Below are 22,832 nucleotides of genomic sequence, written 5' to 3' on the forward strand. Positions count from 1 at the left end.
GGGCAAGAACAAAGCACAGACAAATATAGAGCTGCTTGGTTGATCATGTTGGCAGTCTTGGGGGAAGCCTGGGGGAAGTGTGTACCTTAGAGTCGTGGACAAACTTGCTAACTATGCATTACTAGCTATGTTAGATTAGACAACCACCACATGGTTGCAACATTTCTGTTCTACGAAAGCAGAGAGTACAGTATTTGGAAATGCCTAAATGCCTAAAATGAAATAATTGAAATAATTTTTTATGGTCTAATTTAAAGTCAAATGACTGGAATGACTCATTTCCTTCAACTAAAAAGGGGCTTCAGTTCGAGTTTGTCTGTAAACCCAGTAATTCTCGCTTCATTTTGCACTATTAAACAGCTACAAGGGATTTGAAAATATAACGCTACTGCTTTTTCAGCCTATTTTCTCATATTTTCTATTATATGGCCCATCCATCTGCCTTGTTCTGATATATGTTCTGATAGACCCACTTGCACAGACGGCATTAGCATTGAAGCTTGATGTCTTTCAAAAGTAAACAGAAGAAAATAAACTTGACGTGTACTCCAGACGTGCAAGTTCTAAAAGAACAACTGTCTCTGTGCGCTTGAGATGTATATTATACGGGTCTGGGCCATGAAATGAATCACTATATGTGAAAGTTCCACGGACAAAGCTCCCCTTGTAATATCTAGAAAAGCAAAGGAGGACGTCTGGTGATATTTATTAAAATGATACGGCAATGGCACAATATAAACATAGGAGACTGCAGTATACCTTATTTTAAAGCTTGAATACAATCTTTATCTAACCCTAAACACAGATTTACTATTGTCACGATTACCTTGAGTAAGTAGTTACGTCAACCAAAACCACTATATTTACATAATTTTATTATTTTTAATCCAACTTGACAGGTTGCTTCAGATATAATAATTCATTTTAACTTGATTCAACAGGGATTTCTAGCATAATAATACAAACAAATGGTGTCCTTGTTAAGAGCAATGTTACATCAGAAAAAGCTTGTCTGTCTTTTGTCAGGAGTGCAGATCCAACCATTTTTTATGCAACGCACAACGCCATCATACACAAACACAGCCTCTCCAAACCTCCCACATACTTATTGACACCTATTGCTAACTCCTAACCTCAAGTTAAAGTCTAAATGCACCCCTCAAGCAGCATGTTGAAGGCAAAATGTCTTCCATTCGTGAGGTTCGTTCTCACAAAGATTGCGAGGCATGGAAACACGAACACACACAGTCACGAGGTCTAGCAGCACACAAGCACAAACAGAGACGGGCACCAAAGGGGAAAAAAAAAATCTCTGTCTTGACAATTGAGGCTTTTGTTCAGTCCAGAAACACATCTCCTCAGAGAAGCGATTGTAGTCTAACGGTGATGTCAGGCAGGCTGTCCATTTATGCTTCCATTTTAAAATGTAATGTTTGTGCGTGATGACATGCAGACACACGGGTGCAGAAAATAACTACATATCCTTCCACGCTCCTGCTTTCTGATCCACGTTCATCCACCTGGAAGAAACTCTGCTGACACGGTTAATTCAGACTCTACCTGTGTGCGTGGCACGATTGGGAAGAGGTTAAGGGTCGTCGGTCTCTTGGGCCGGTAAGTATCCATGGTGACAGGTGCTGGAGGGTCCTTGGTTACTGGCGGGGGTGCGATGGCAGGCGCCTTGGAGGAATCTTTGTCGCCGCGGTAACCGTCAGCACCGTCGATAAGGTCCAAATGCAGCATCTCTGCCTGAAGCTGGCCGACTGCTCCCAGTTCCGCCCTCCCCGGCATGCTATTGGTTCCTCGCCTCACACGGCCCTGCAGGGATTGGATTAAGCATGTCATCACTCAAAGCAGGGAAAGAGAGAGAGAGAGACAGAGAGAGCATGTGTGCGTGGATGGGATGAGGGGATTGAGACGGCCAATTAGGGGCGGCTCTGTCTTCATCAACAACACTGTCACTCTACCAGCACTGGGCCGCTTAAATTGGAGACACAGACTATTTCTAGCATCAGGTTCTTCGATGAAAGCGTTTACCTACAGTAATGAAGTGACAATGAAAGCTCTGTCTGCTCCTTCCTCGGTGTTCACTTTCACAGCTTCTTACCATTTCATTTTGTTGGCATTCTCATCTAGCCTGAAAATTTAAATTAATTGCTACTAGATACACCGATCAGGAATAACATTATGACCATTATGACAAGAGGAGTGAATAACATATTGAGACAATACAATGTTTTTGGGAAATGTTTGGACCTGACAATAATGTGGAGGTTACTTGGACATGTATCACCCACCTAAACCAGACCAGGCACCCTCACCCCATAGCAATGACACTCCTCCTGCAGCAGGATGCAGCCTGACACAGGCACATACACACACACACAAAAAAACAAACAGCACAAGGTTCAAATTTGCTAGATCCTAAACTGATCAAGTATCTGTGGTATGCACTGGATCACTGATCGGTCTATAACCTGTATTTGATCAAGATCAGGATAAAAACATCTAACTTCTGCTACTACCGCTTATCCTCACTGGGGTCGTGGGGGTTGCTGGAGCTGATCCCAGGTGTCATCTGGCGAGAGGCGGGCTACACTCTGGACACAGAGACAAACAACCATTCGCACTCACACTCACACCTAGGCTCAATTTAGAATCACCAGTTAACCCAATAAGCATGTCTTTGGAGGTTGGGGGAAACCGGAGTACCTGGAAAAAACATGCAAACTCCACCCGTGAAAGCTCTCAGTGCTTTGAGTCGAAAAACAAAGGTTTACCAAAGAAATATGTAACATTTCGTTAAGATTAGCATTTTCGTGTTTTAATTGAAATTGAAACATCTGCACAACTACTGGATGTCATACCAAGTCATTAGGGCCAGATATTCATGGTCCTCAGGGGCTGAATTGTGAGAACGTCCATCATGTCAAAATTAGCCCCACAAATATCTCCAAAACGAATCATTCAGCTGCTAAATATTAAAAGTTAGCATGCTAAAAAGCAAAATAATCTGTTCTACATTTTCTAAAACTTATGAGTTTAACATACTGTAATTTTCTACACTATATACAAATGTGCTACAGTAAATACACATTCATTGGTGCACCGCTCAGGGTTACGATTGGACACGACATTTTGAGCTAAAACAAAACCGAGCCCGTCCTTAACTTTGTGATGAAATTAACTGCCTTTGACTGTCTTTGACACTACTGCTGGAATCAACAAGCGAAACGCATGAGCATCATCTGAGAGACAGTAAGTCAAAGGGCACTGGGCCATTACGGTCTGCTTCACTTACTGTCACTATTCCTGCAGCCACACATGCACAGTAACTCCTGTCAGCTGATGTAAATGCCATTAGAGTCTTAAGCTGGCGCTTTGCTTTACATGCGTAAAAACACACAAAGCAGACAGAGAGAACGAATGAACAACAAAAAACAACACATTCGTGTGGAAATAGGCACATGAGCAAAGTCTTATTAACAACCTGAGGACAGTTTAAAGGAAACATTATAGTATTTTGGGTAATTTTAAAACAAAAACATTGTTAAGATACCATAAACTGGAATTAACCAAACTCCAATTGGAAATTGCCAGATTTAAATAATTAGAATAGCAATAATACCAATAAGTTATGTGTTATTTGTGTGCATTTTAAATCAAGCTAATGTGGAGACAATGTTCTACATATATGAATGTAGCCACATTCACCACAGCTTGGGCTAATTCAGAACAGAACATCAGTGATAGCAGAGCCGCGAGGTACACAAACAGTCCTTTGACATTAACCCCCGTTTTTCATTCAGTGAACAGCGCACATGCTGAGAAAAATTTAATCTCAATGAATGAAGCCGAAACCACGGGAGTGCATAAATCTTGGTTACAGCAGACGGCAGCGTTGCTATCTGTGTCTTCTAGGTACTAAAACGAGCGCGCGCAGACACCAACACACAGCAAACGCGCAGTGGGTGAACGGAATGGAGGTTAATCCACTTCTGCCGGCTAAGTGTTGCCTTCAAGCGCATTTGTATGCAGGGGGACGCTCATCCCAGATATCCAGAGGTCTCTCTCTCTCTCTCTCAGGAAAGAAAGAAAGAAGCATGTGTGTGTTTCAGAGAGGACTGGTACAACGGCCTGTTAAAAAGCAAGCAACCTGTGTTTGTGTAGCTGCATCTTAAAAAGAAGCCGAGACATTCTTTTAAAGATGGATTCAATATTTATTGTCTGGCAGTATCCAGGAATATCACATTCATCTATTCATATACCAGTCACCCATCTATCCTCTATCAATTACCTGTCCATCCATGCTTTGATCCTGTCCGTTCGTCATATCACACATACAGTATACAATCCGCCTATATATCATCAATACATCCTTCCATTCACCTCATCTATTGATCCAACATCTACACATCACCCATACAGCCATCCATATAGCAATAATCCATCATCAGTCCATTCATCTGTGGTTTTTCATCCATCGCTCCATCATCCACCCATCTGCATATCTACTCTTCACCCTGTCCATTTTTGTATCAATCATCTTTCTACTTTGCCCTCCTGTCCATCCATTAATCATACAACTCCCTTAAGTGGTGAGCTAAATGATCCCATTACCCACCTCCTGTAATTTCACCTCAGTCACATCGTACCGATGTGTCTGTCTGCCTGTCTCTGTGTGCAATGGCAGTCATCACCTCATCATCATGTAATCTTTCCTTCTTTTGTCTTATCCTTCTCTCCCTTTTATCACCTTTGCACCTGCGGACAATCGATACCTGGTATTGCAGTGGGCAACTCTGCAAATCACGACCACAGTTTATGACCGGGCCCCTTTAAGAGAGGCCTGCCCCCTGTTGCTAGGAGACAGGGGGCTCAGTGACTAAGGAGATGCTGCTGCTGCTGCTGCTGCCCTAAAAAAGGCTGCGATGCTCGGCTCCCTTCCAATCAGAGCAGCCAGAGCAGGGGAAACACTCCACCAACAGGTCAAAGACAACAACACAAGACAAGGCTGAAAATGCAAAATCATCCCCGAGCGGCGGCTGCTGCTGAGGTTTGATGTGATTCAGTTTCGGGTAAACAGGGATTAAATTATCAATCATACATCCAAACTCTAAAACAATCTCGAGGTAATGTTAAATAATATAAATCATACATATCTGCTCTAAATCACATAAAACGATGCAAAGTCCTATTTAAAAGGAAGTTGAAAATTTATATCCAATCAGAAAGCAAGCAACATGTGTGTGTTCTACTACATGTACAACAAATGTTAGTCTGTTTTATAACTATGGCTAAAATTATTATTGTGTAACATGAAATGGGCCTCCTGTAAAGACGAACACACAAAAAATGATCACAAATCCTGCAGTTTCCCCTCAGCTTCCAGAGTATTTCGCTTATTTCAGCTCATTGCCTCAGTCTCATCTGTAGCCACATCAGGCAGTATTGATTTGACAGACCATTGCTCCTCCCGCGTAGCACCAAAACAGCTAATGGAGAAAGGCGACGTCTAGTCGGAGGGAAACAGACCTGAGCTAAAAAGGAGAATGAATATTCCACTGGATTAAATCACACGGATTAAAGCATGAACTAAAATGTTAGTCTTGATCCATGTCTCCTGGATGCGTAACTTTTCTGAATTTACGTTTACACCGCTTATTGCCAGAGTAAACATGCCTACAGACCATACACGGACCACACTCCAATTTTCAATTAGACTGAAAAGAGTTGGTGAAAACCGCTGATAATCAAATCAACACGGAAATATTAGCTCTCCTAATGAGCATCTGAACACTTGATCGGATCTTTCTTGCCATCTCGGTAGCAATAAATGAATTCTTTCTTTGCAGGTTTTCCCACCGGGGGGTACACATCAACTTTTTTTGCTGGAATCACTTTTGTAGCTGGATCCAAGCATGATTCCACCTTTGTTATGTTCTGCGTAATGAATGAATTGAATGCTACCAACTACACTACCGGTCAAAAAGTATTAGAACTCTTATTTTATTAAAATGTATGCAGTTTAATGTCTCATTTTACTCTGAAATGAAAGCACAGACCAAATAAACAATTGAAGTTAAAAAAACAAAAAACAAAAATGGAATTAATATATAACCCAAAATATATTCTAAACTCTTGTCTCATCAAAGTAACCATCTTTGGCTGATTTAACACGTGAACACACATGTGACATTCCTTCTTTCTAAAATGCAAGTGAAACATTTTTCAGTTCTTCCCAATTTTGTTGCTGAAGTTCCCAGAAATGCGTGGCACTTGTATGGTGCTTTGCTTTCAGTCTTCGGTCCAGTTCATCACAAACCAGCTCCACGGGGTTAAAATCTTGTTTACACAGTATCCCAAGGTAGTTCTGGCATAGCTTGGACTAACGGTTTGGGGCATTATCTTGCTGTAGGATGAAGCCCTGACCAACTATACCAGGGGATACTATGTGCTGCTCCAAAACTTTTAACCAGTAGTGTATGTTAGGAAAAGAAAAAAACATGCATAATAGTGGACGCAGCCACTTTATACATGTTTATTCTGATTGATGTCTTGGCGCATGTAAAGGTAAAAATCCTATCAGGTTATTTATTTGTATTGTCCTTGTACATGGCTTGGCTGGAATCTAACATGTAAAATGGCTCTGGTTTTGTAAAAGAATCACATGGCTTTGTTGTGCTTTAAACTAAATAAACAAATCACTATCAAAGCTTTAAAGGAATACATGCAGCAGGCCTTTCCAAGGAAATGTGTATATAGTACATATATATATATGTTTGTGTTGACGAAGCAGCTTCCTCTCTGCTGTTACCATGTGTGGATGAGATGACGTGAGCAGTATCCATGGGGGCAGTGTGTGCATTTGTGTGCGCGCGCCTGCCAGTAGGTGAGAGAAACACTGTTGCCATGGAAATAGGTCTGCTTCTCCTTTCGTAAGCGTTTTGCAGGACCCTCTAGCTCTCTCTCTCTCTCTCTCTCTATCTCTCTCTCTCACACACACAGCCTTTCTCTCTTTTCCTGCCACCTCTCTCTTTGACTCATTCACTCTGATGTGTGCATCTCCTTCTGCTCCTTTTCTCTACTGTTTTACAAAAGCTTAGTGATGCAATGAAGCAATGTCAAACCTCTTCTGTGCTCCAGGAATTTAAAATAAAACAGCTGAAGCGCGAAGTTCCTCATGTTAGTTTGTGCCTTTCATGGTTTACGCAAAAATAAAATATGCACTCTTGTAGACGGTGTTCTGGTGAATTTATTGAACTGCGTTCACTGTTGAAGGAATTTCAGACTGCACAAGCTCCAATTTATATATTTTGTCATTTTAATTTTGATTAAAACTGAGAGCCTTAAATATTGTGACAACAGGGCGGCTCAGATGGAAGAACATCCTTCTCCTAAAGTGGGTACATGTCTGTGTTATGTGCGTTACACGTGTGTTCCTGCAGCCACTTAAACGTAACAGCCCATTCTCTCTGACCCCACCTTGACTTTTTCAGCCATCCACACATGACAAATGACTGCTAATCAAATCCATTCAGCCTCACACACATGCATGGGACTACTCGCCTCACTCTCTGCTCTCTCCATCCCTGAGAGGTCACGATGATGCATGCTGTCATTTACTGTCTCTGGGGAACATCAAATCTCTTTACGTTTCATTCTGGACCTGAGCTGCCCCACGTTAAAACTTGATGATCACAGCCATGTTTTAGGTGTATGTGCTGAAAAACTGGCTCTTTTCAATAGAAACAAAATAAATGAATGTCCCTTTAGCAATAAAAGTAGATAAATAAGGCAAAGATCACACTAAAAGCAAGCAGAAGAGCAGCAGAGGAAAGTTAAAGGTAAAAGCACGGCATGTTATTGTAGTAATTTAGGCCAATATTCATGATACAAATACAGTTGCATACATATACAGTGTATATGTCAGAAAGACTATAAAATGGTCAAGATCAGAATAATTTATTAAACCTTCAAGGAAATTGTTTTGTTGCTGTTGCCTCTGCAAAGTCACAGTTGCAAAGTGTCAGAGTCAAACATAAAATAGGATAAAAAGTAATATATATAGAATATAAAAATAAAATGTAAGATGCATGAAAAACAAATACTGAACCAGTCTCGGTCGTTTTGCTGTTGCATTAAAAAGGTTTCTGTTCAGTCAGCACGTGAAGTCCAACACAGTTTATTCTGCCTCCAAAGTTCTGCTTTGAAAGCAGCTCATTATTTTGTGCTACCAACTAAATTCAGAACGTTTTATTTGTAAATGGGTGTATTAGAGGAGCCACCACAGGAAATATAACAGAGAGCACATCATAATGATAAAGAGTCATTTTGCACTTTCATAAAGTTGTTTCAATTAGTGGGCCTTGAGCAGCATGCATGGTTTTGTCTTCATTATTTAACCAATTTGTGTCTAAATGTGTTAAAATTGGGTCATGCTGTTTGATGTTTATATCAAAAGTGGAGAAAAACAAACATTTTAAATGCTCATGTAGTTTTGCATAACAATCTGAAAATGCTGTTAGAAGCAGGGCTACACAATTCCAGAAAAAATGTGAATCACGTTTTTTTTTTTTTTTTTGAGATGATTTGGGATCACGATTCTTTGGCACGATTTAATTTTTTTTTTTTTTTTTTTTTACAAAATGTTTATTGCACTGATGAACTTGAACTCTGTGGGTGACTCTTACCACTACCGCCTGGGGTTTCTTCGCCATCCATTTAACTGTCTTTACCGCTGACTTCTCTCTGCTTCTCTCCCTCAGTGTTTCCGCACACTCAACTGCAGGCGGGCTTCCCCCACTGATGCAATCACGTGTTGTAAAGAAGCTTTACCATAGGTCGAGGGAGGAGTCAGCGGCAGTGCTGCATTTAGGGACGCTTGAAAAAATTCAGGAAGAAATGAGAGCATTTGTTTGTGATGCCGCTCGTGAAATAAAATGCTTAAGAATCGTCGTGTTTCGAAATGAGATCACCTGTATGTGTGAATCGAGATCGCGATTTTTTAACGATTTATTGTGCAGCCCTAGAGCTTAGTTTGACTTGCAACAGCACATTCAAATATATATGCATCAGTGTGGACACACCGTCTGACTCCTACCTATGAATGCATATCGACACTCCCCCGACCTCCCATCCTGCTGAGGCGACACCACCCCTTGTCTGGAGTGTGTGATGCTGCTTCCATGGGACTGTGCATTATTGATAAGACAAGTTACATCCTGGAACTCCCCCAGGATGATGAGCTAACTGATGAGGTCACTACTTATGTGTCTGTGTGTGTTCATACAGTTAGAGCTCCCTCACTAATGCTCAGGGCCGCACCGCCTCCTCATACATCTTTAAACAATGAAACACTGTGCACTTTTAAATGGAAAGCAGTGTCTAAAATCTGCGTTCACAAACGAAACACGGGAGTAGAAAGAACGTCACTTTGTCTTTTCTAGTTGACTCAGGTTTTGACCGTCATCTCTGTTTCCCATATTTAAACAATCGGAGCAAAACTGTGTTTTCATTAGCATCTTAAATCTCAAATAATGTCATGATGATGCATCCAGTGACAAATAGGAAAAAAATACAGTTCTTGTAGCACATATAGTCATCAGACTTTTGTAAGAGCTTTTTGTAATCAGTTTTTATTACACACTTAAGAAGCAACATTAATGTGTGATATTATTCTCTCTAATTAAATTTGCACACACAAGAAGATTTGGAAAAAACAATGTAGGATATTATTTAGGTTACTGAAGCCAGATGAGGGATCACCGAATGCACCATCCGACATGATCTCATAGGGAAATGGAAGTCAACAAAACAGAATGTGGAGCAACAGTGTGCTGTAGGTGGCAGTAATGCCACGGCCAACGATTTGTCAACCTTGAAACTAGCTACCAGAAGAAGAAGGCGGAAGACCTCTTATAGACAGAAAAAATCCAACCGTAAATTTTGCAAGGACCCCGCAAGTGTGAGCCATTAGTGTGCACACATTCAGTAAACTGGGCTATAATTAGCTCCTCGGATAGGAAGACAAGAAGAAGCAGTAAAAGAGAAGACAGGCTTTTAAATCCAACAACGTTCCCAGCACGCTGCAGTATCAGAGTGATTTACACATCAGGTCACCATAAGGATCAAATATAAAACAATAAATCTCTCTTGTACAAATGCTATCAAAAAACCCTCTGAACCCTCCTGTTGCCTAGGTTACGGCAGCACATCTGAATGGTGGAGGAGGCGATGACGGTTTTGCTGGGAACATAGCAGGAGAGATCTGACAGAATAATAAATTTACCTCTGCCTTTTCCCCCATCGTACCACTCCACATCTCCCTCATAGCTGCATTTCACACTCACTTCAGTCCTGATAATGAACCAATCGTTGCTATGGTAAAAATACTGGGAGATTTCTTGGAGAAATCCAGGGTGCGGGTGGGCCTCCGGTGCCCAAAATAAATAAAAATAAAGTCTTGAAGAAGCAGTAAACAGCTCAAAGTGAATTATTCATACACCCAGGATGCAGCAGGGCAGCCACATGCGATCAGCATCTCTGCCGCTGTCTGTCAGGTCTCTTTGCCTCTGGCCTATTTCCGCTGCCGGCAGGAAGCTGAATGCAGCAGCTGTTCAGGACAACACACTAAAGATTCAAGAGTCGGACTTTTCGCTGCGCTCAAACAAAAACTGCCATGAAAGGTGGGAAATCTGATAAACACTAAGTATGCAGATGATGCATGTCATTTCATTTCATTCGATCCACAAATCCACACATGTACTGCCTTCTGTAGCAGCACTTTTTCACACCTTGCTCAGTGTTTAAATGCCAGCGTCAGCTTTCACATTGTTCAGCATATACAAGTGCAACACCTGACATGAAGGCCGACTGTGACGTTACCAGAAACGTTTCGAATGCATGCCACACTCTTTGAAGGATGTAAAGTTATGCAACTGCATTATATAACCAAACTTTCCTCTGTATAGCCTTCTCACTTCACTTGCAACCGAAAGGCAAAAATTACAAGAAACCAAGAAAATAAGTGGGAGAATATTGCACTCCCGTCACAAAACCTGCTGAGAACCACATCTTACCTTTATATCTGGGCCATTGCAGTTGAGGCTCATCCCGCGCTCATCTGTGATCTCTGTAATCTCTGACAGGTCGTCATCTTCAAACTCATCCAAGCTGATGTCATGGGTCAACCTGTTCAAAAGGGAGAATTAGGGTGAGGAGGGGAAGGAGGGGGAAGACAAAGAGGAAAAAAAGGTTGTTAATCCTTCAGCACTTATCTACAGTATGTACGTCTCCAGAAACGCTAAAAAAAAAAAGCGATCTAAACATTAAACTTTACACTGATCCGCCACAACATTAAGACCACTGGCAGGAGAAGTGTGTAACATCTTGTGACAATGCACTGTGTTGCTGGGAAAACGTTTGTGACGACTTGGCTTTTGTGTGGACGTTACTTAGACATGCACTACCCCATAGCAATGACACTCCTTGATGGTAGCAGCCACCCCCAGCAGGATGCAGCCTGACACAGACATACACACAAAAAAAAAAAAACACAAAAAACAGCACAAGGTGTTGACCTGGCCTCCACATTCACTAGATCCCAAACTGATCAAGTATCTGTTATACACACTGGAACAAGTCGGATCCACAGAGTCCCCTCCCCTCAACTCATAGGCCCCCACTAACAACATCCTGTTGCCAGACACCACAGGACACCCTCAGATGACCCATGTCCAGTCTCTGATGAGTCACAACTGGTTTTCAGGCACAAAGAAGACCTACACAACATTAGGAAGGTGGTCATAATGTTAGGCCTGATCGGTGTAAGCATGAATTAAAAATGGATCAGATGCATCATTCAATGTAGTGTCATGAGACTTATTAACCCAGTGACAAATTACTTACTTAGACCGCAAGCAAACAGTTAATAAATGAAAACAAAAAAACACTGGAGTTTCAAACTATATATAAATGTTTAACTGTGGATTTGTCAAGATGAGAAACTAATTGTCGACATCTGCATTATTAAACACTTGAAACTGCTTATTAGCAGTGGAAAGTTCTTTGTTTGGACATCTGAGTGCGTGATTCCCAGTCTTCTCTGCTGCAGACCGTTGTCACTGCGCTTCCAGTATTCTGTCCGCCAATTCCATGCATATCTCCATCTGCTGTTTGGAAAAGCGAGTTTCGACAGCCAGGCTTACACTTCAGTCATCGCGAGCAGGACCAAAATTACAACACATTCTTCTCTCTTTCGTAACAATAACAGAGAAGCTGCTGATTAAGCACCAGCAGAGATAAGAAGAGTGATTCATAGCGAAAGGGGAACACATCATCATATGACAGTGGCTCACACAGTGGAGTTACAGTAACTGTAACTGTCTTCAGAGAAGAGTGAACAAACTCCACCTCAATGTCAGAAACTTTTCTTAATCATCTCTGCTCTGCGATGCAAAAAGAGAAATGAAAGTTAAATGAACTCATTTGTGTATATATATATATATATATCTATGTATATATATATATATATATATAGATAGATAGATATATATATATAGCTAAACACAGTAGTGCTGGACAACGAGTCTGGGGGATTTCTATTTTATCATTTTTACCATTTTCAATTCAGTATCAGGGGTGTTCTCACCAAGATAAAGAGCAAAGCAACATTTTGCAAAAGTCTTATACTCTAAACATCTAAGAGTGAACAGAAAGGTACAGAGATATGCAAATTTTTGTCAAAGTTTAACATCGGCCATTACAAAGCCTCAGCACAACGTGATAGAGATTGTGGCAATACACTGTTTTTGTTTTTTGGTTTTGTTTTGTTTTTTTTGTTTTTTTTTTTAAATCATACTTTACTGGAGTTTTTCCTATTGTCTTGTAATTTGTAAATAATTAAATAGGAAAATTATATTTACAATTTGCACAGAAAAACACAAGGTCTTGATTTCTCTTGCAGGAGCACCCCCGTACATCACTTCACTGTCCTGCTGTCTAGGATTCAATTACCTTCCAGTAAACAATGCTCCAGTTTTCCCCATTTGCAATTATGTCTGCCTTTTGTCTCTTTACCCTGCAGACTCCTGGGCATAACGGAAATGATATTAGAGGCAGGAAAGGGAAGATGACAGCGATCAAAAGGAGCATGGGAGAAAGCTGTCAAAGAAACCAGGTGAACCTGGAGAGCTACGCCCCCCCCACCCCTGCACATGCACAATGCTAATGTCATTTCTGGCTCCACTAACAATGCAGCAGTCTCCTTCAGCAAACATACACACAGCTGTGACTGTCTTCAGCCAGAATATGTTAAAGGATGTGTGTGGAGTTAAGTAGCCCGGGTAAAAGCATCTGTTTATCACAGTAATGAGGCCTTGTAGACGAGAGGAAAGGAGAGAAAGATAGGAAGGCAGAGAGAGAACATATGAATATGGAAAAGGCAACTAGGTATTTGAGTGGCAATATACTATATGTATAACAGATACAACAAAGACAAAGGCACATAAATAAATCACTAGTGCAAGAAATGTATTCATGCTGGCAAAGCAGTAGCATCGCGTCTTTCTTTATTTGATAAAGCTGGATTTTGTTTCCAAAGTCTAAAACAGAATACAGAAGTCTCTTTTCCACCGACAAAAAAACAAAAGTTAAAACACACAACACACACTTTTGCTGGAATAAAGCCGCCACATACAGTATGTTGAGTTTGAGACAAATTTTAAGGTGTCTGCTCATGCTTGAAGGTGTTGTCTATGTGGGTTTAAAACTTTTGAAGAGGCCTTGGACCATACTGCTGAGCTAACATTTGAGCCACAAAACCACACCTTTACCTTCTCAAAGCTCCACTGAGCTCTGGCACTTCACAAGGTTTTCATTTAAATAAACATCTGTCAAATCACCATCCGTCTCCATGTGGGGTGCTGCAATTGATCACATAACCCATAAATGACATAATGCAGTATGTTTTTGCATCTACAAACTGGGCAACCGTGGTTATGTTCCCACACAAAAACCCAAGCCCTGCACAATTAGCAGCACGTGTTCCAGCACCAGACATTTAACTTTTCTAAGAGGGTAGGCAGGGGTAATGCATGTTACTGTATGTAACTGTAAGTTTTTTGCCTGCCAGATAGTCCTAGTTTTTCTGGTTTGCCCTTTAGAGTGAGGAAAGCAGAACTCTGCCACCTGCTACTTTGCTAGTATGTTACTTGGTCGCATACGCGAGCTGGCTGACGGTTGGTTTCTCTGTGGTGTGTTCATGTGCAATTCGTTGGCCTTAAGCAGTCTGAAAATAAACATTTACCGCAGAACAGTTTATAAACTTAATTTGTTTTGTCAAGGTTGTTGTTTCAGGAAATAATTGGCTACATACCATATTTCTTTGCGGTTGTGGACCTGAGAGATCAAAATTAAACAGGAATGGCAATTAGGGAGTTTTATGAAAGGTTTCACACCGTAACTGATGTGAGCGTGCTCACCACTGTCCGCCCTGCATGCTACCCTGTGATGTCTGAGCCCCGATGTGTGACAATGTAATTTGCTCTGCATTATACACTCTGTTGGGTTTTCTCTGGTGTCTGCATCCCTCCTTACCCACAATTCACTGCTGCAAAGGGGTCACTCTGTCCTATCCAAGCAGTTTATCTCCAAGCACTTAATTTCGCCCCCCCCCCCCCCCCCCCCCCCCCCCCCCATCTCCGTTCACTCCCGTCCCCCATGACCCTCTCCATCCTCTCACTGTCCCCTGCATCTATTTTCACTTTTTTCAGCCCTTGATCTACAGCCATGACATCAGGTCCCCTCGCCTCTTGCTTTTTCATCACTCTGTCCTCCTGGTTTTGTCCTTGTAAAATTACCAGTCAATTCATGGTCGAAATTACAAGACATGCCTTTCTTCATTTTCTTTTCCCCTTTCCCCTTTCTCCCCCTTCCTGTAAATAGTTGTGTTGCAATAAAATTGATTTGTAGTAAACTGATAAGCTTGTGCTTTTTGTTCAAAAACAGACGAGTAACCTAAGACCAAAGCGTTTTGGGACAATTCAATCAGGACAATAACGTCCAGGTGGCGCCTTAAGCCACATGTTGTTCCTAATTGGATTTTCATGTCCGGTGGGCTACGACAAGTGGAGCTGGAGACATTTTGACAAAACTAATTTACCTGCAGCGTGATCATGCTTTCATTTAATGTGAGGTATTTCTCTGCAACAAATAGTCTATTTGTAGAATTTGCTCAAAATGTTCTATCTGTAGTAGTTGCCAATAAAAAAAATAAATAAAGACTATATTACACAGAGGCAAATGCATAATGTTATTGCTTTTCTTTATTACTCTATATGAACACATTTAAATGTGTAGCTAAATATATAGGTTCAAGTCTCCTGATCCTGTAGCTGCTCATGTAACGTCCCTTTCACCAGTTCCCCTACTCTGAGTTCTAGACAAAAAAACAGAGCCAGATGGATGGTAAATATCAGACAAACATTCATCAGCTGAACAGCAACATACACTGATTTGAACTGACAGGTGAAGTAAATAACATTGACCTTCTTGTGACAACAATGTTCTGCTTTGAAACTTTTGTACCTGGCATTTGTGTGGGTGTTACTTAGACATATACCACCCACATAGACCAGGCCATGCACCCCCCACCCCATGGCAATGACACTCCTTGATGTAGCCATCCCCAGCAGGGACAACTTAAAAAACCTGGCCTCCAAATTCACTAGATCCCAAACTGATCAAGTATCTGTGGGATGATCCACAGAGGCCTCTCCCATCAACCCCCCACTATCAACAATATGTTACCAGACATGACAGGACATCCTCAGAAGGCCCATGTCCATTCACTGAAATGTACACTGTAATATTATGCCTGACCGATGTAAATTCAGAGGGATGACACTGTAGGTTTTCACACGACAGTATGATGTGCATTGCTAAAACACTATAACCACTTGTGTGTTTTTGTGTGCTTTTTTGTATTCTAGTGGTCAAAAATATGTATTTAATTCACTGAATATTTCTCTATACTAATACTCTAACCCTACTGGCGAACTTTTCAAGTGTAAATAGTGCACTTTTTGGGGAAGTCTTTGGTTCTCTGGGTATTCACAGCAGCAGGATTGTGTATAATACAGTATATCTGCAACACAATGACACCTCACAAGAGTGAGGTTAGGAACTTACTTAACTTCCCTTAAAAAACTCTATAAAAGGCTACCGATATTCTGCAAAATCAAAACTCTTCATATGTCTCTGTTAGCGTCCTCTGGGATTGTATTTGTGTACTACAAATGTGCAGCATCTCAGTGACACACTCGCAACACCCTCATTGATCAATGCCGGCTGACTCAGCAGACTGACTAGGCAGCCCAGGTCAGAGATCCCTGTGACACATCCACTGTGTCATCATCTCTGGTAGTGAGACGAGGCAAATCAGGCTGGGATTGTAGTAACATCAAGCTGACACCAACAATATGACTGTGACTGTGGTGGTTCCCAGCACTCTAAATACCACCGAGCCACCCGGGGGGAGCAGCTAGTCATCATATCGGCATCCTCTGCCAAACAAGTGGCAGTTGTTGGAAAGATGTCAAGAATCTGTTGGACCCTTCCTGTCCCCAAAAATACATCTTTATACAGGTAGCTTTGTCCTTACTTTTTTCAGTTCAGGAGGAGGTTCAAGAATCATTTGTGGTATACGTTATTTTAACATTGGTTAAATGTTTTTGAATTGTTAGGGTCAGGGCTTAATCTAGCAGCGATCTGTCGAAAAATCATGGAATTTCCCTGCGCGTCGTAGCAATGGTAGACCAAAAGACAATGGCTTGGCAAGGTTGGCAAGTACCAAACCAATCTGAACTTTTCTAGCGTTAAGCTTGACTGACTTGACTGCCGCCAACACCAAGTTCCCCAAATGTTTACCAAAAGAAAAGCCCGGCCTCGAATTTAACTGGTTACTGCCGCTTCGACCATGTCAAAATGGACTAGGAGTTCATCACTGCAGTCTCCACCAAACTGGAACTTTACTCACAACTCGTGCAAAGAGAAAAATTCAAAAACAGGACGCCTGTGTCTGCATTTATGAATTGCCTGTCATTCCCTGCAATAATACACATCATTTCCACCGTAGCATCACACAATCACTGTTAATATCAATAATGTCCATTCCCCACCAGCCGTGAGGTACAAAGCCAATGGGCAAAGAGGCTAAAGCTACTTCGGATGTAGTTCTGTGGCAGACATCTACAGAGGAATTCGAGTAAGCTAAGGAGATGCCCAATATGATACAAAACATGAATTCTGACCCTGCAAACACCTGTTCAGGAAAACATTTAAAGGCGTTGTACTGATTGGCATTTTCCTGAACGAAATGGTCTCAGTGAAGGCTAGCATTTGATGAGAGGTAAGTTTCAGCTGTCAGTATTACTTGCAACATCAGATACTATGACAGCTCATTTTGTAAAATGACATCCGATTGCAACGGCACTGCGGGACGGATGTTTCGGTTTGTATCGCCGAGGATTTGGGGTAAACTGCAGCATTAGTCTGACAGTGGGAAGTGACACGGCAGCCTGCTGCCACTTGTGTCTCTTCGGCCTGCCTCTCTGTTTGTGTAAATGAAGGACAGCATGCCCTCACACTAATAGGCTATGATGAGTCCGTCCAGCTCATTAGTCTTTATCTGAATCCAGCTATGACCCCTATGTTACCAGAGGATGCTGTTGAGTTTTTGTTTACAAGTATCGTGCAAGGTCAAACAGACATAAGGGTCTGGGCAGTGCCTGTGGATGCACGTGTCGTTATATTTCTGGCTAAAAAAGACACTTTATCAGCTTTGAGAGAAAAGGTCATGCTGTGGTGAGGATACCACTCCGGCATTAGAAAGAGAGGAAAAAAAAACAACAACATGGTGAAAATGCAGAAGAGTTGCCAATCATAGACCCAAACCCTCCTAAGGAATTTGACTCGTTTATTCAAATGTTCGTTAATTTATTAGTGGTCGCAGGATATATTTTGGATATAATTAGGCACATTTTTAGATGAGACCCGGGTTGTGATGTTACGATGAAAACAACCTTAAGTCAAGCATTTACCAATCACCTTTTCTCCAAAATAATTCACACATTTATGCCCCCGCTAAGAGATCACAAGACTGCATGTCGTCGGTCAATCATCAGATTCGCCCTCCTGCAAGGACGGGACCGGTACAGTGATCAGGACCGTCCCGTCTGATTCAACACATCCACACAACACGGCACCCCCTCCCTCCCCTACATCATCTGTTGTATGAAAACAAACTCTGAGGACATACATTTATCCACACTCTTCCTCTCTTACACCAGCACTGCTGCCACAACACACCAGCCGCCTCAGAGGCTTCTTCTATAGTCCTGTTTTTGCATGCTCTACCGCTCCTCCTTAGACATAAGACTTAAACATACACACAGCCGTATGCATCCGCTCTCCTTCAAGGGCATGCATGCATGAGCTTTAAGATGCACACATAACCAGAAAAAAAGGAATTGCAGTTACACACTCACAAGGTCACACACAGCCATGTTGCTTCATGCCGGTAAAGAAAAGAAAAAAGAAAAAAGAAAAAAAAAGCCCTACCATTTCTCCCACTGGTCCTCCATCCAACCCTCTCCTCCTTCCCCTCCCGAGTCCATACTGTAAATGAGGAGGGCATCCACAGCCAAGAGGAGAGGAGGAGGAGGAGGTGGAGGAAAAGGAGCAAGAGGGTCGGAAAGTGAAGGCGGAAAGGAGGGGGGGGGGGAGGGAGGAGCGAGCAGGAAGAGAGCCGGAGGACAGGGAGGAGGGGCTGGAGCTCGTCCGGGTCGATGAGAGAGGCGTCCGATTCAGAGGGGAGGGAGATGGAAGGGGGAAGTATTTAAAGCAGAGATGCCGAGGCTGCTGGTGAGGAGTAGTGTCATACAATATACCGCTCTCTCGCTCTCTCTCTCTCTCTATCTCTCTCTCTCTCTCTGGTGTTTACACTGTCTTGTGTGCATCAGATTTACTACGCCACTGCAGGAAACTGCTGGTGTTAGCAGATCATCCAACGCCACGGGAAGCCCAACGAGGAGGAGCATCAGCACAAGAGGATGCTTCTCTCTCTGAAACGCTGTAATGCTCAATTATTCATGAGGCCCATTGATCATGTACCACTCATTTTCTTTTTTCTTTTTTGTCTTCTTTTATTTAAGAATATCAAGAGATTATGGAAGGATATTGAAGTCATGCTAACAGACAGCATCATACACAGCACTACCACACAGGTTGTAAACAATCAAAGCATTTACCAGCATTATCCAAACCCTCCATTTTGAAGTAAACTGAAATACTTAAATGTTAATAATGGCTTTACAACCTGCATGATCAGCAAATGATGATGCTGTAATTGTAGATAAAATGAATGAATCTCCATCTCATAACCAAGAGAGATGCAATAATTTGATTTAATGAGACCACTGAAGCCCTCCAATCACTACTATATACAAATGATAACTGTGTAACATCTACTATCAGGTTTTGTTTTTTTAAGAAATCCAGTCTGATAACACAAAAGGAGAAAGAACAGGTGTCAAGTGTTAAACCAAGAGCTAAAATTAGAGACTATTGGTTCCAGGATGCTAAATTCTCAGCTGGGTCAACTTCTAATGACGTTTTTCTCCCCAGAGTGAACTGAAATCAATTGACACAGCTCCAAATGACAGGAAAAGAATTCCATGCAACCTTGTGATCCAAGAAACATCTGCTACAAAGTCAATATATGTGATGTAAATGTGTGCTTTAGAAAACCAAACTGAAAAAGTAAGATCAAAAACAGTAAATCCTCATTCTGATCTACTAGCATGCTGGTGGTCGGCTTCCGACCATGTTGTATGTGAATAAAAAAATCCTAAAAAAACATCATTACCTAATAACTGTGTTTTACTCTGAAACATAATATCTACACAGATCAGGCATAACATTATGACCTATGATTGTGTAGGTCTCCCTTGCGCCTCCAAAACAGTTGCGACTCATCAGAGAATGGACATGGGCCTTCTGGGGGCCTTTGGATCCAATGGGTTGAGAGGTGACTGCTGCCCTCAAGAAGTGTCAAGGCTATGTGTGTATGTGGTCTAGGTGAATGGTACATGTCTAAGTAACATCCACATGAATGCCAGGTCCAAAGGTTTCCCCAGCAGAACATTGTACTGTCACATGATCACCAATATTATTTATATCTCCCATCAGCTGTCATAATGTTGTGCGTAATCGGTGTATGTTAGTCTTCAGATCAACAGAGGAACAGATAAAGAGAGAAATCTCAGTATTTTCCAAATAAGGGACATTTAATCCTTGTTCATCTTGTCAGCAGAGGCAAATTAAACGTGTAATGGCCATGAGGGTCACCGTGCAACCTTGCAGAAACCATCTTTGCTCATTGATTGGTCACAAAACAGAGCTACAAAAGAGTACATAAAAATACAGCTTTAAAGGTCAGGTGAATGGGGACAGAATTGAAGACCTACTTACGTAATATTCTAATACAAATTCTCTTTAGGATGCAAAATAAGTAAAAGCTCTATTGCTGGGTATTAGGTTTTGGAAGCATTGTATTTGTGCCTTGCAGTTAGAGAAAGAACGAGAGAGGGAGGAACATGTTCTGTTTATGTAGGGGGGACGGGGGGCCATCAGGTGAGACATGCCTTGTCAGCAGAGCTGGCAGGCGGCAATAAATACTGGGCAGAAGGGAAGTGCAACCAGAGCAATTACTGTCCACAATGTCAGCTTCGAATGTGGGTGAAATTCAAATCAGCTCAGTTGAAATTCTCTTACTCCTTCTCTTTGTCTCAGAGAACAAAAGACAGCTGGTGTACCACAAATTAACCCTTTTTAAAATCGACAATTAATCAATAGCTGGGTTTACATGGAGCCATATATACTGATTACAATCCCTTTAGAAGCCCAAACCGAATGAAAATGCTCCATGTAAACACTTCAACCTAATGTCAGTCAGTACGTTTACATGCACGTGAAAAATATGAATTATTGCCTTAATTATTGCCTGCATGTAAAAACACATCACTCTGACTAAAATCAGAGTTCTGCTTATCCATTTAAGCCCAGATAATGCGATTGGAAATCATTTCTCTCCGGCATGTATACGCTTATTTGGACTTTTAACAGGATAACGCATCCGCGCATGCATCACAACCGCTGCGCTGGCGTATCACCCTGGAACGAAAACATCCAAGAAAGACGGCTGCACAAGAATAAGAAGAAGGTAAACAGAGCCGGTAGAAGAACAACCTGAGGGATAGCGCCATCTTATCTGCACCAGAAGTAGCGCGCACTGTACTATTAGCTGCACTATTATCCATCTGATTGTCGATTGAAATGCCGATCTGCCGCATGAGCGACTCTTATTTATTATATGACTTACTAGGTATTAACCCGCTGACAAAGACACACATCGCCCCCTAGTGTGGAGGAGAAGGAGGACATGTTCCTGGCAGTTATTCAACTTTCTTCGCTACATGTAAACTGGGACAAGGGCCGCATTCAGGAAGTCGAATTTTGAGCATAGCTCGATTAAGCTGCGCACGTAAATGCACTGAGTGATATATGATGAGTGAGATTTCACATCTCATACCCTGTGAATCCATCTGCCTGAACGGATCCAGAGAAGGCGGATGCCGGTGAATTAGTAAACGAGAGCATGCTATCTGGTCTGATTTATGAGACATTTCGCTTCCTTCTGAGAACTGTATGAATTCAAAGTATGAATCACAGAACAGTACAAATCCAAACTGCCAAATGTATTCTTGCTCTGCCTGTTTTATGGAGGAGCCAGGTGTGTCATGACTGTCATTATTAATGATTTGTGAGGTGTAGCAGAATGTATTTTGCAAGCAACACCAAGGACTTGCTGTCAGATCAGGTTCAGTAAAAATCTCTTTACAATCATTTTATCAAACAAAATCCCATGTCACCATAGATTTCTTATTCCGACACCGCCGAAAAAAAAAAAAAAATCAATAAAGAATTAGGAGGGATCTGTTTCACTGATACCATCATGAGTTTCTGTTTCACGTCCTCTCCCCACATGGCACTACAGAGAAGGCAATCCCGCTCTGTCTTGAGGCTCCTCGCATGAATTCTTCCCACAGACACACAAACTCACAGATAGACAGCTCTTGCTACGCCCTCTCGCGCCACAGATGATCAACGCAGTGAGGGGAGAATTTAAAGGAGCGGTACACAGAACTCAATTTGCATAATGATAAGAGAAATGTTATAAAAGTTAATGGTTTATTTTTAATTTGATTGGTGTGACACTGATTCATCACCCCAAAATTTCACTTGAGTCCTGAAGACAACCTGAATGACAGACAGTGTCCTTTCGTATTCATCTATAGTGCCTGGTGCCTATAATGTTGTGTTCAACATCTCTAGGGACACGATGGCGAACGTGGATCCGTTCAAACTGTCTCTCTTCACCTACAGCATGAAAAGCTGCACCCGAGTCTATTTCTAACTCTGCTGTCAGTGCTTGATACGAAAAGAACTGTTTGCTCAGACATCTGAGGAGGAGAATCTCCAAAGGGCCTCGGAAGAAAAAGAAGCAATCCGATGAGTAAAATGACCAAATCATACAAGCTAAAAGAGCAGTAAAGCAGTTTAAATCCCCCCTCTGCTGATATACACTGTGTGTTTTGCTTAACTTTAGGTTTGACTTGACTTACACTGTGCTGAGAATTACTGTGCACACTGAAACTGCTTTCAGATCCATCAGCAGAAGAGAATTGTTCAATAAAACCTACTCAAACTCA

At 41.7% G+C, this 22,832-nt stretch overlaps 1 protein-coding gene across 3 annotated transcripts in view; it reads right to left on the reverse strand.

Annotated features, from left to right (window-relative positions):
* Positions 1-22,832, reverse strand: part of LOC125005464 (C-Jun-amino-terminal kinase-interacting protein 1-like) — a 41,962-nt gene that overhangs the window by 16,881 nt on the left and 2,249 nt on the right. For 2 of the 3 annotated variants that reach the window (XM_047580823.1, XM_047580822.1), the window contains exons 2-3: positions 11,082-11,193; positions 1,561-1,818 (exon numbers count right to left, since the gene is read on the reverse strand). In XM_047580823.1, the coding sequence (XP_047436779.1) occupies positions 1,561-1,818; positions 11,082-11,193 (370 nt within the window). Of the gene's footprint in view, positions 1-1,560; positions 1,819-11,081; positions 11,194-18,621; positions 18,764-22,832 lie in introns of those variants that run through there. The other variant, XM_047580824.1, reaches the window with a different exon arrangement.

Source organism: Mugil cephalus, chromosome 3 (assembly GCF_022458985.1).
Source record: "Mugil cephalus isolate CIBA_MC_2020 chromosome 3, CIBA_Mcephalus_1.1, whole genome shotgun sequence".
NCBI classification, from domain to species: Eukaryota; Metazoa; Chordata; class Actinopteri; order Mugiliformes; family Mugilidae; genus Mugil; species Mugil cephalus.